General features: G+C 47.7%; 1 protein-coding gene across 1 annotated transcript in view; it reads left to right on the top strand.

The window, feature by feature from the left end:
* The window catches only part of TDRD5 (tudor domain containing 5), a 34,905-nt gene extending 26,890 nt beyond the window's left edge, over positions 1-8,015 (top strand). The window contains exons 13-17 of the mRNA XM_075002874.1: positions 870-1,043; positions 2,297-2,500; positions 3,911-4,060; positions 6,736-6,952; positions 7,470-8,015. Of these exons, the coding sequence (XP_074858975.1) occupies positions 870-1,043; positions 2,297-2,500; positions 3,911-4,060; positions 6,736-6,952; positions 7,470-7,726 (1,002 nt within the window). The 3' untranslated portion in view covers positions 7,727-8,015. The remainder of the gene's footprint in view (positions 1-869; positions 1,044-2,296; positions 2,501-3,910; positions 4,061-6,735; positions 6,953-7,469) is intronic.
* The last annotated feature ends 4,719 nt before the right edge of the window (positions 8,016-12,734 follow it).

Raw genomic sequence — 12,734 nt, 5'->3', positions numbered from 1 at the left:
TAGTTCACCTCCCATCCTGAGCAGGGGGGCAGGTTAAGAGGCATCTTACTTCACTGGTCACTTGCTATCCGCCTGCTCACTTCTCTCTGTCACTGTCCTGTTGGCCACTCCATTACGCCTCTGCACTGCCACCCTGCTAGCTACCGGTCGTGCTGCCACTGCTCTGCTGGACTCATCATATCTCTCCACCTCTACCTGTTGTCTGTCAATCACCATCTACATCTTGGCTGTGTCTTCTGCCCATCCGTCTCCAATGATGTCAGCTCCCAGTGATTTCAGCTCTGATAGAAGGGTAGAAGAAACTCAGTTCCACTACAGCTAACAAAAATAGGCATCATGAATAGCTTTTCAGCTTTGTTCTTTGCAGTGCATGTGGGAGGAGAACACATTATACCAGTCCAGGCAAAGCTGTGCAGCCTCCTGAGGAGAATAATGTTCTTTCATCCCCTAGAGTTCTGGAAGTCCAGCGCCTGTTTCGCAAGGTTCTTTGTGCTGACCGTGCGCCCTCTCCTTTGGGACAATTTGGATAGTCGTGCTTTTCTGTATTCTGACAAAATTACAAACCTTGGTACCCACATTACAGCTGTCACTGCATTTAATACCAACATAGTTGATGTAGGGTCACGAATTAAGTCTATTTACAATGAGCAAAATAGCACGCCGTCTACTGAATATTTAATAACAAATCTAAGAAAACCAAGAGCAACCTGTATTTACGTAGGTGCATGCAGGGGTTCTCTCCCTTTCTAGCTAGGGAGAATGGTAGCATTCCTTCAAATCCTGCTTATGTATAAATGTTTTAAAACGGGGATAAAAAAACAAACCAAGCACGTGCAGGTGAGCTGAAAGAAAGTTGCTGTTCTTTCTAGAGATCTCAGGCTGACCAAAAAGATCCAGTGTGCTTAGAACCTGAAGAAAAGGTACAGGGACATACCTGTGTTGTGAATTCTTCTCTCACTTCATCGGGATCCCAAGGGAGAGAGCACCAAAATTACCAGAAATGTCCAAATCTACAGCCGAGTGAGCCAAAACAGGAAATGCAGGTATTTTTCCAATACCGAATAACTTTATATGAGGTTGAGATGGTAAGACTGTTTCTTAATGTGCTTTTCTCTGAAAGGGCAAGTCAAAAAGCATGTTGCCAACTTATTTACTTGTAAAGAAGGATAGGGAAGAATAAGACCTGGACCGGAGCTTCTCTGTAGGAGTCACTTGACTGGAGCTGCTCTGAGGAGTCACTTGTACTGTAGCAAAACTACAAATTTTAAATGTTTAAGATGTTGGCAAAGATTGTTGATCTTCATATTTATAGTTAAAGTACGAGGATAGGAACAGTTTTTCTGGCTGTGAAATTTTGCAGACTTCTGGATGAAAAGGAAAAGAAGCGTTAGTGAGAGAGAATACTCTAAGGCAAATAAATACTAGCTTATCAGCATTTTGTTTAAATGTAAAGAAAAGAACACGAGAGAATTGAACCTCTCAAGAAACCGGATACTACACTTCAGAATATTTAGCTCATCCACAGAAAGGGGATTCTAATATGTGGGCTGTTTGTTCCTATCTTTAAGACAAAGGATGGTATTGCCGCAGTGCTGCTAGTGTGTACTGCTAAAGGCTTCCCAGCGTAGATGTGTCGTGACTTTCTGTTCCTTTTGAAGCACAGTAGAGTCCATTTTAATAACTACTTGGTTCCCAGTTAAAAGTTGCCATTTATCGGAAGGTTGCTAGTAAGTAGAGGAGTGGTAGTAAGGTTGCTAGAAGGTATGTTTGTGGAGCCGGAGCCAGGAAAGGGTGTAATGGGGTATGCTGAGACTGGACTCCCATTGCCAGACCAGGGTGCAGCCCGAGAGGTAGCATTCAGCCCCGGTGCTGCTGCTCCCTGTGGAAAACCTTGCATCCAGACTGCAGTGGCCTTCCTAGCTGCTATCCTGTTTGCAGCCTCCTCTACCTATTTCAGGCAGATTTGTAGGGCTGTAGCCAGGGAAGGCATGTCAATAGGTTGTCGTAAGCACTGTGCCAGTTGCTAAATCTTGGTCCCATTAACGTCTGTTTCCTAGCCAAATGTTGCTATACACTGGAAATTCTTAATATTAAGCAATATCCACTGTGACTATCCTAAGACTCGGCCTTCTAAGAGGGGGCTGCAGATATTTAGAAAACGGAAAGCTGGACAAGGATAAGGGAAGATGAATTCCACTCTGCCCTGGGTTTCATGATTCTTCAGTCTTCTGGAATTTTAACTTCAGTTAATTGCTTTGTTTAATGAAGGTCTTGTTTCTTTTTGATTACTTTACAGGATGTGGGAAAGCCTCTTATGGAGATGCCATACCTAGAGCCAGCGTCTGGGGTCTCAGACATCTGGGATGAAAACTGGTTATCTCTGCAAACCTTAAAGAAGCAGACTGATGTCAACCAAGATGCCTCACACTTAGATACCACAGTATCCTCCAGCCATGAAGGAGGGAATCAGAACCTGCAAAGCAAAGAGCAGCTGCAACAGGTTACTTGTAATCGTTTTGTGGCTGGAAGGAGGGAAACAGGCAAATGGGATAATTTCACAAGGGAGGCCCAGGGATTTTAACGTTTGTATGGATCATGCACAGTAGGCTGCATAGGCTGACTTAGAGCGAAATCTGGCCAACACGCTAAAGCAGAAGTGTGTGGGGTGGGATATGCCACAGGTCTAGACCAAATGATGTCAGGGCTCTTTTTCTGCTGACCTCCTAGACCACGGTAGGGTTGGGGACCACTAACCCACAGAAAAATCACTCAGGCCACACAAAAGTGAGAAGTGAGGGGGGAAAAAGCCCTTCACTGATGTGGCCCCTGAATGAGAAGCAGAAAAAAGACTTCTTTTCTTCCCCTCACATAGCAGCCCCACTGCCTATGTGCAAGATTTTGTGGGCTCTCCTAGGCTCTGGAATGGAGGGGTTCGGGGTATCTGGGCAGCAGGGGGCTGCAGGAATGGACTGGGTCTGGGAGGGTGCAGGAGCAAGCTTTGGGGTTGGGTGGTATGGGCGGGAGGGGCATGTAGAAGTGGGCTTGGGCGTGTATGGTTGTGTTATGGGCATTGAGGAATGCAGGAGTGGGCTGGGGGCGTGGGGTCTGGTTAGGAAGGTTTGCAGAAGCTCCTCTCCCCAGTGAGCTTCCCCTTACATTAGCAAGTGTCTCCAGGCTCTCTGCTGCAGCTTTCCCAGGTGGGGAAGGACTCCTGCCTTTACCCACTTCCTGCCACCTGTGGTGGCTCTGGGCAATGAACTCTCCTGCCTTTCCCCTCTGCCTTTTGGGCAGTGAGTGCTCAAGCCATTGCTGCCCAGCAGGGAGCACAGAAGTGGCTCTAGCACTTGTGATGGTGTCATCACCTGCCTGTGGGCACCTCACCTTCCTTGGTGCAGGATGAGGAGCTGGAAGTGTCTGTGCTGCAGGCGAGTGGGGTGGAGGTGAAATGGGGAGCAATGGGGTTGGCAGCCTCCCCATTGGTCTGGACTCAGTTGTTTGGGGGTCAGATCTGAACTGTGAACAGGAAATTCTCATCCCTGTCCTATACTAATACAATTTCAACTAGGAACGTAAAATCCCATTTAACTGGTTAACTGCTTAAAGGGTAGGTTTAAGCTGCTATGGCCCGTACCAGTTAACAGTAACCAATAAACCTCATCTATTTTAGGATGAGGCTTACTGGTTAACCATTAACATCCCTAATTTCAACTTCTCGTGTGTCATACAGGTTCTTTGTTTGTTTGGAAATAGACAAAACAAGAGAGGTTTAAATCGTCTCTCAGTTAAGGATTGCAGAACTGACCCATTAATGCGATTTCTTTCCTGGTTGCAGTTTGTGCGTGGTTTTCCATGTTTCTGGCTCTACCACTTTCTTTCCTCTTCTCGCCTACTGTACTGGGTGTTTTCTTAGGTCTGGCACTTTGCTGCTGCTGAAGAGACCTGGGATGATGCCTGGCCACTTTTAGATCATGTCGGCTTGACACAAACAGCAGTGGAAAAGTCAGAATTCCCAATCCAGGAGACACAGGGAGATGTCTCGGAGCTTACTGCGGGCTTGAAGGTACACATGTTTTCTGGTCTGGTGTGGTCGTGTGTTTTAAGTTATTTTAATCCTGGAAACTTGTCCTGACTGATCTGAAATACTCATCAAATTGGACGCAACTGTTTTAAGGTAATCTAACTTCCTCTCACATTGGTGCCCATTGCCAGTTTGAGTGCCTCGCAAATTAATCCAGTTACAGCAAAAAACGGGGGGGGTGGGGAATCTCATCCTAATTCAGCACCCTCGTATTAGAGAATCACCACATGCTTTGGTATGATTTACTGTCTCTGCTAATAGAGGGTTGTGTGTGATCTGCAGGAAGGGGTTGAACAGTAAACATAGATACCCCCAGAGACCTCTGTGGGGAAGCGTACATACCTTCTGTCTGCGCTACATCTCTCTAGTTAACAGTATTGATCCTTTCCACGTATGCCAGCGAGGACAGTGAAGGATAAGGAGCAAGGAAAGAACCCAGAAAAGAATCTTTGTAATGTATTACTAGTTCTTAGTCCAAACTCGACAGCCTTATTTTATTGTAATCATTCAGCCTGATAGCAGCGTGTGCTTGTCAGCTTCCACAGAATGACTCCCTGGGTGAGGTGGTGGTTTTTTATTTTTTTGGACTGGCATACTCTTTGTGTGACCTAGCTCTATTGTAGATGGGAAATCTGTTAGCTCTATTCAAAGTGGTTTCGCACTGAGCCAGATCTTGCATCGGTAAACTCAGCAGGAATTTTGTAGTTAACTGCAGTTGGAGAAGGAGCAGGTCCTATGTGAATCTATGGCTGAATTTATTAGAAGCTGCTCAGTCAATACTGCTTGATGAGTTAGGGGGGTTGAGGCCAGAGCCCTTAACAGTAAGGTTAGAGAGGATCATTTGGTGGGACCTTTGGAACCACAGTGTGAGTGCTGGTACATAGGTAGTCTTTTACTATCTAATAGTGTAAGTTAACCTGACCCTTTATGAATGCGGAGTTTGGGACACACAAGAGGAGAGAATGGTAGAGGTTGTTCTAGTGTTTGAAGGGAGCAGAGAGATCAGGAATGATCAAATACCTACACATTTTTGTACATTCCTTGTGCTCATTAGTCACTATGATGTAGTTAGTGATCGTGATAGCAATTCTTGTGGGGTATGAGAAACCATATTGGAGGATCAAGGGAAGAGGTGGAAGAAATGAGGAGTAAGGAAGGTGGGCCTGACTCAAGTAGAGATGGGCTGAGGCTTTGTGACAGCAAAGGGAGATTGGGGTGAGGAACCTGGAACTAAGATGATAAGAGCAGAGCTTGTGCAAGCAGCAGGGAAGGAGAGATGACAGTGAAAGATGTGAGAATGCAGGATTAATTATGTACTGATTCAGACATAACTACACAATTATTAGACAAAACAAAAAAGCAGTCCCATAGCACTTTAAAGACTAACAAAATGATTTATTAGTCTTTAAAGTGCTACAGGACTGCTTTTTTGTTTGTGAAGCTACAGTCTAACACGGTTACCTCTTTGTGACAGTTATTAGGCAGTTGATCATCTGGTTTTAGGAACACAGGAATCTGAGCTGTACCTACTCCGATATCTTGTCTGACCGTAATCACTATCACTTTCTTAAGAAGGTATAAATTCTGTAAAGGACAATTACGGGGAGATCAGTTCTTGTTCCCAACAATTAGTAATTGGCTTGTGTCTAGAACCTGAGGGATTTTGTCCTTTGTGGTTTATCTCAGTTCACTGTGCATTGTTTTCATGCTTTGACTACTGCTTTGAGAAATGGTTTTCATTGAGGTGTTGACATCAATGGCGTTGTCTTTCCCACGTGGTTGGTTTATTTGCAGTCCAGCGCTCTCAGCTCAAATTGTTCTTTGCAAATGTGCATGACCTTGTATTTATCAACACTGAATGTCATTTATTTATATACTGCCCATTTGTCAGGTTGGTTTGGTATTTCAGGAATTTCCTACGGTCCTGTCTAATCTTGACTGTCTTAAATAATTTTGTGTTTACTGCAAATGTTGACGTTTTACAGTTCATAGAAATATAAGGTTGCTAGGGACCTTGAGATCCTTTAGTCCATCCTGACATGCTGAGGAAGGATTAAGTATACCTGGACTGTCCCTGACAGCTTGTCTAATCTGTTCTTACCAGCCTGTGAGGATGGGAATTCTGCAGCTTCCTAGATAACCTGGTCAGTGCATTAATTGATCTTACTAGTTAAAAAGCTTTTTCCTGAAGATTTTTCCTAATTTCACCCCTTTCCAGTAAATTAATAAGTACAGACATCAACCCTAATACAGATCTGTGACTAGGGTATTAAGTGAACCTTTAAACTATAAGCTAAGGTTTTATTAACTAAAAAATTAAACAGCCCACTGTACTCACTCCATCACTGCCCATCTCCCTGTGCCTGGGGCCACTCCCAGGTCAGGAATTTAGTGGGTTTTTTTTTTTTTTTTACAGCAGGCCATTAATAAAACATGAGCAGACATGGAAGTTTGTATGTTTCAGTAAGCAGCCAGCTCTGAAGAATGTGGAGGAGGTGCTGATCTTTAGCCCTGATTTTGTGCACTTAAGATTTTTTTTTTAGCAGTTGCTAGAATTCCAGCTGTGCCTGGATGCTTAACTGTATGGTGACCAGGACAACTGATGAACTGTGGGTGCTCTAATCTTGCACTCTGCTCTGTTTTATGTTTGGCTGCAGGCAACAGCCTCTCTTGGAGATTCATCAGAGTCCGCTCTTTTGTCCAAGTCACTAGAAGAGTTCTCTGTCTCCCTAAGCTGTTCCCAGGCCCTAGCAGAGCCGAGCTGGTTGGATCCTGATCAGAACAAAATCCCTTCTAACAAGGCCCAACTTACTGCAGCACCATCTGTCTCCACCGCACTTACACCAGCACCTGTATCTTTGAACAAGCAGAATGGTACTGTGGATTTCTCTGAGTGGATTTCAGGACATCTGAAGACTGAAGGTGTATTACTTAGTACATTCTACTGCCCATTTTGAATGCGGGCCCTAGTGCACTGTGATCCTGGTACTATATTTAATGGCACTGGTGTGTGGCTCCCTTATCCTAAATACTTTCCTCATCTTTTTCAAGTGTTAGGGCTTCCCAGTATTGCATGGACTCATAATCTCCTGTCATTTAAGGGATTCCCTGTAAGACCATGGAGAATGCGAGAGATTGAAGCCCCTTATTTCCTAAAGCCTTCCTAGGTCCCATGTGTCTGTCCTTTCTCTGAATCAAATTTGATTTTAGATTCGCATCATCTCTTTGAGGTAATGCAATATTTATCCACATTTTGCGGGATAAAATAAGTGACTTGCCAAAGATTACATAGTGGAACTGGATTCTCAGTGCTACCACAAACATTCTGAGTCCCAGTGCAGTCCCCTAATCATTAGACCGTCCTTCCACCCTTGTATCATTTCCTATGCAGGGGAAGTCATCCCAGAAAAGGAGAAGAATGAAGACCTCTCCGGGACCCAAGTTCCCACACTGAGTAGCAGTAACAGCTGCAGTAACCGAGGGATGGAAGAGCAGAATTCCCTGGTCCTCGCTGCTGAGCTCCAGGGGCCTTGGAGGCCCTACATGCATCGCAGCTCACCTTCTGCAGCATTGGGAGCTGCAGCACGCTTAGCCACCTCCAGTGGCCTTTTTCACTGGTTCAGTGTCTTGAGGAAACTGGAGCTATGAGGAGAAAGAGGGGCCCAGCTGTCTGGTTTCCCAAGAATGGATTTTCATCCACTTGGACTGCATCAGAGAAGACTGAGAAACAAGGCAGGTACTCTTTGAAGGGTTAGTGCTCTTCTGCCACTTTTCTCTGGCCATGAGAGAGTCGTCCTTGTGATAATCAGAGGCTAAGGTCTCCTTGGGCATGCTTTTGTGTATGGGATAAATGTTGCTTTTATTTTCAGTGAAGATGGTTCTATTCCTTCTATTGTACTGCTGTGTAATGACTGTTCTTTTTAATACAGTGGTTTGAACTGTTTCAATGTTGTATTATAGTTTGTGTGTGTGAGAGAGAGAGAGAGAACAATCATTGGGGTTAAAATTGGCAAATCATGTTAAAAATAGACCCTCTAAAATCCCCATCCCTTTCCACTCAACCCCTAAACTATGGCCCCTCAAAAAACAGGTGTTGCCTTGACTCTGACTTATGACTTACTGTGAGTGCTGGAGTGACAAACTAAAGTGGTGACCCTACTGATTTCTGACAGCTATGTATATATTGGGGGTGACTTGTGTGGATATGGTGGCAGAATGTTTGAGGTATTGGCATTGGATTTCCTGTAGTGCTGCATCCTGTGTGCAGTCTTGCATTAGATGTCTCTGCAGAGACATCCAGGCAGTATCATTTCTTGAGAATGAGTCAGTTTAGCACAAAATGAAGGAAGAGTGCTGTCTGGTGAAACTACTTTAGATGGGGGTCTTAGGAAGACAAGACATTCATACTCACTAGTTGTTCTGATCACGGTGATAGCAATGCAACCCTTTGCTTCAGTAGGTTAGTCCAGAAAGATGTTCTGTAAATCTTGAAAGTAGGGACCTTGTTGGGAAGATTTGGTGGCTGCTTTCTGGAAACTGACATAAGAATCAGATGCAAGCCTGTTTCCTAGGTGAGTCCCTTACAGCTCTCAGTACAACAACTCTACGTATAAAAGGTTCAGTCCTTTTTGTGTTCATCAAACAAAGGGAGTCTGACTCTGGTGTTCATATTGGGGAGGGCTTTCCAGCCCCTCAAAGTCTTCCATATTCAATAATAAACCCCAGCAATTGACTCTTTTCTGAATTTAGGATGGACATCCACCATGACATTGGAATGTGCAAGGTCTTGGAGATGTTCTGTCATGAATTCCTAGCCTTCAGCTGGTATTTACTTGACTCTCAAGAGATGTGGCTCCCAAAACGCGCAGAGACCTCTCCTGCAGTCAAGAGCCTATATGGCTAATAGGGTTCTGTCTAAACAGCGCTGGCCTTGACCAAGCTGATCTTTCTAATGCTCTGGCTAGAGAGGGCAGAGGAGGGGGAGCATATATCATGTGTTGGACCAGCTGAATGGTAAGGCATTGGCCTCCAGGCCTGTTGTATGTCTCCAGGCCTGGAGCAAAAGAAATCCAATAATTTGTTCTTGCTGGAGGCAAATACGTCTACTTGAGGAGTGCTGCATTTGAGTAATGGTGGTTTAGGAAGCAGCACAGTTTGTAAAGGAGAAGCTATAAATCATGTCAGTGCATTAGTGCACACAAAAGGAACAGAAACAGAGCCCCCAAAGATTTGCAGTTGGAAGCTGGTTCACAGAGCGGACCACAGTCTTAAAGTCTCTTAGATAGAGTCATGCCTATAAAAAGGAGCCCAGTGACCCAGGGTTTCACCCTGCGGCATAAAGAAGTCCTTGTACAGACATTTAGTATATCACTAGAGGTAAAGTATCATCAAAGGGCTCAGTGTGGGTTTGGGGAGGAGGCCTTTTCTGTTGTGATAGTGGCCGCAGATTCTGACACTATTCTTTGAAACAGTCCACACCAGACATAAAGGCAGACTAAGGGAACGGGGCAGTATCTTCCCAAGAGGGGATTTGAGCCATGGAATGCTGACTTGGAGAGGTGGGAATACAGGCTCCTTTGGAGGTTCCTGAAGGCTTGGAGGAGATATAGAAGTAACATTGTATTAGAGGGAACTGGACTATTAAGAGCCCAGGCTACGACTTAAGCGCAGAAGAGTAAGCGTAGTGTTGGGAGACAAGTGGTCTCACCTCTTAAAAGGAGAAGTTGTTCTTCATACTTGAACAGGATGTACCTCCCAAGAGATTTGGGCCCTGCGGGGGCGGGGGTGGGGGGGCGGTGACTGGAAATGGAAGAGACGTTCTAGGCTGGAAAGGCAAAAATTAAGGCACCACCCACAGGCACAGGATGAGGCAAAGGGGCTTGAAGCCACCATTCAGTTTGGATTCCCGGAACCAATGTGACTGGTGGTAAGCAAGGCCCTCTCTCGCTTCAGAGTAGCCTCCCCAGAGCTGACTGTGGGCTGCTGCCAGCCTCCTCCAAGCCCACCTCTGCCAATGTCCCCTCTGAGAGGAGGTGACCACAGGCATCTCCGTGCTTCTGTTGCACTGAGTTCAGCCACCCAGCTCTGTCTACCTCTTAGACCAGGGTGGGGAACCTCTGGGTCACACCCAGCCCCTTGCTTAGCTCATCCAGCCCATGGCAAGTCTCTGCCCACAGGCCAGAAGCCTTGAGCCTTCTTTTCTTCTCCTCTGTCCCGCTGCGCTGGAGCTGCAAGTGCCACTTCCAGCTCCCAGTGCTGAGGGAAGCTCAGCTCTCTGCTTGCAGGTGCCATCCTCACAGCTCCCATTGGCCAGGAATCCCTGCCATTGAGAACTGTTGGGGCCAATGCCGACAGGTGAGGGCAGCGCACGTAGCCACCTGTCCACCTCCCCCGCAGTGTTCTTGGTAATCTGAGCTCTTGGGCAGCCATCCAGGAGGGGTTCAGGCACTGCCCAGCTGAGTCGCGGCCTCTGTTTCTACTGATGGTGCGCAAGCTCTTATGCCTTGGTGCACATAACAAAACTTATTCCACTCATGAATGAAAAAAATTAGAGGGCATCCTGCTCCCTCCCACCCAAGACAGCAGGGCCATACCAGCTGCTTCTAAGAGTGGCAGCCACACGAGGCCAATACAGGCAGGGAGCCTGCCATAGCCCACTGGGCCACCAAACAGGAACTGCCTGAGATAAGCACCCTGTACCCCCTCCTGCATCCCAGCCCGGAGCCCCCTCCTGGCCCCAAACACCTCAGCCTACTCCGGCTCCTTATTTCTCATCCAGACCCTGCCCTCCCATCACAGCCCACACCCAGAGCTCTCTCCTGCACCCCCAGTCGGACCCCCTCACCCCTTTCCACACCCTAATCCTCTGCCCCAGCCTGGAGCCCCCTCTTATACCCCACCCCCCTCATTTTTTGTTCCAAGCCATGGTGCTACTCCCTCCCCCACAGGGATGTATATGGCCTGTGACTTGACTTTTTCTGGGAGCAGTGGCCCTAAATAGGCTGCTCGCCCCTCTCCAAGGTCGGTCTTTGCTCCTAGGCCCCGCTGCTGCCTCTCACCTTTGCTTAGGTGGAAATGACTTGCCACTAGAAGGAAGTAGGTGGGATAGTGCTTGCAGAAGAAGGGAAGAATTAAGACTGGAGCCTGAGACTCTGAGCCATTAAGCGCAGTAGAGGAGAGAGAAGCTGCTTTTTCTCAGGTTTCCAGTGGAAACCTCCCTTCTGCTTTTCCTGGGGCGGGGGTTTCATTAGCCGTCCACTCTTTGTAATTGAGCGGCCGACCTGCCTGTTCAGCAGGTTTCCCATAAGTACAGGCTGTTCGGCTCAGCTTTGCGTGGGCTGTCCCTTGGCATGGTGGGAGGTGGCGTGGGGTGGGGCACTCATTAGCGTAAGGGGCTCTGTACCTCTTGACATATAGCTTGTGGCTCTGTTAGCCTATTAACCAGCACGTGACATTGTCCTCTGCCCCACCTGCATTGCTGGTATTTCTCAGCAAATCCCTTCACCTAGCACCTTCCCAGCTGGGGAAGCCATTACTGCCTTCCTGCCCGGTGATCTGTCCAACCTGTCAACTGCCCGACCTTGCTGTCACCCACCGTGTTCTGTGAGGGGACTCCTCCAGCTGCCTAAACCTCCCTGCCACCGCATAGGTAATATGATACCCTTCGCAGCGCCTCTCCACCTGCCAAGCAGCACAGCAGTCCCATGGGGCTGTCAGATTTCTTCCTCTCCCGGCTTGCCTAGTCCCCATGCTGCCTCTTGACAAGTGCCTGGACTCCCTCTTCCAGCTGCTGAACGTCACTGTCCATCCACTCGGCAGTTCTAATGGCCAAGCTCTATCGGTCAGTGGTTCTCAAACTTCATTGCTGCGCAGCCCCCTTCTGACAACAACAATTACTGCCTGACCCTGGGGAGGGGGTGGAGAACCAAAGCCAGAGTCCCGTCACCCTGGATGGGAGGGCCTGTAGTGTGAGCCCTGCTACCTAGGTGTGAAGCTGTTGGGCTTCAAACCTGGGTGGTGAGGCTTTGATCCTGCATCCTAGCAAACACAGGCCATCCCTAGTGCCCCTATTAGCATAGGGTCTCATCCTCCTTTGGGGTCTTGACCCACACTTTGGGAGCTGTTCAACTTGGTACTGTTGTCAGACCTTTCTCTTGCCACTGAAGTTGGGTGCCCTGAACCCCAGCAAATTCTGCAGGGCTGGAGTCGGGAGCAGCACAGGACTAAAACCCCAAACTTCTCTGACGCCTTGAAGCCAGGCGTGGCAGGACTGAAACGTCAACATGGGCAGAAACCCTGAGCCTATGGGTTCAGTGAATGGGCACCAGGGAGTTACACCCCCAGACTGCATTGTCTTACCCTTAGTGGGACAGTCCTGGGGGCAGATCTGTCCCTTGCCCCCCTCCAGGCCTGGTCTTAGGCGGGAAGCCAGAACCAAGCAGTGCAGGGTGTTTGCTGCTGTGGCTGGTGTTGCCTGGCAGGGGCCAGCCATGGTATTCCCTGACTACTGCTGGTGCCCAGGGTTGTGGCTGCTCTTCAGCACCCAGCCCCCTTTGACTTCTTACGCAGCCCCTCAGAGCTGCCTGGCCAGCTCCAGGCCCAGCAGAGCCCTTGGGGAGTAGCCACCGGCACACAGCCCCAGACACCTGCTGGGCTG

This window comes from Carettochelys insculpta, chromosome 9 (genome assembly GCF_033958435.1).
Source record: "Carettochelys insculpta isolate YL-2023 chromosome 9, ASM3395843v1, whole genome shotgun sequence".
Classification (NCBI taxonomy): Eukaryota; Metazoa; Chordata; order Testudines; family Carettochelyidae; genus Carettochelys; species Carettochelys insculpta.
This window is presented reverse-complemented; position numbering and strand designations above follow the sequence as displayed.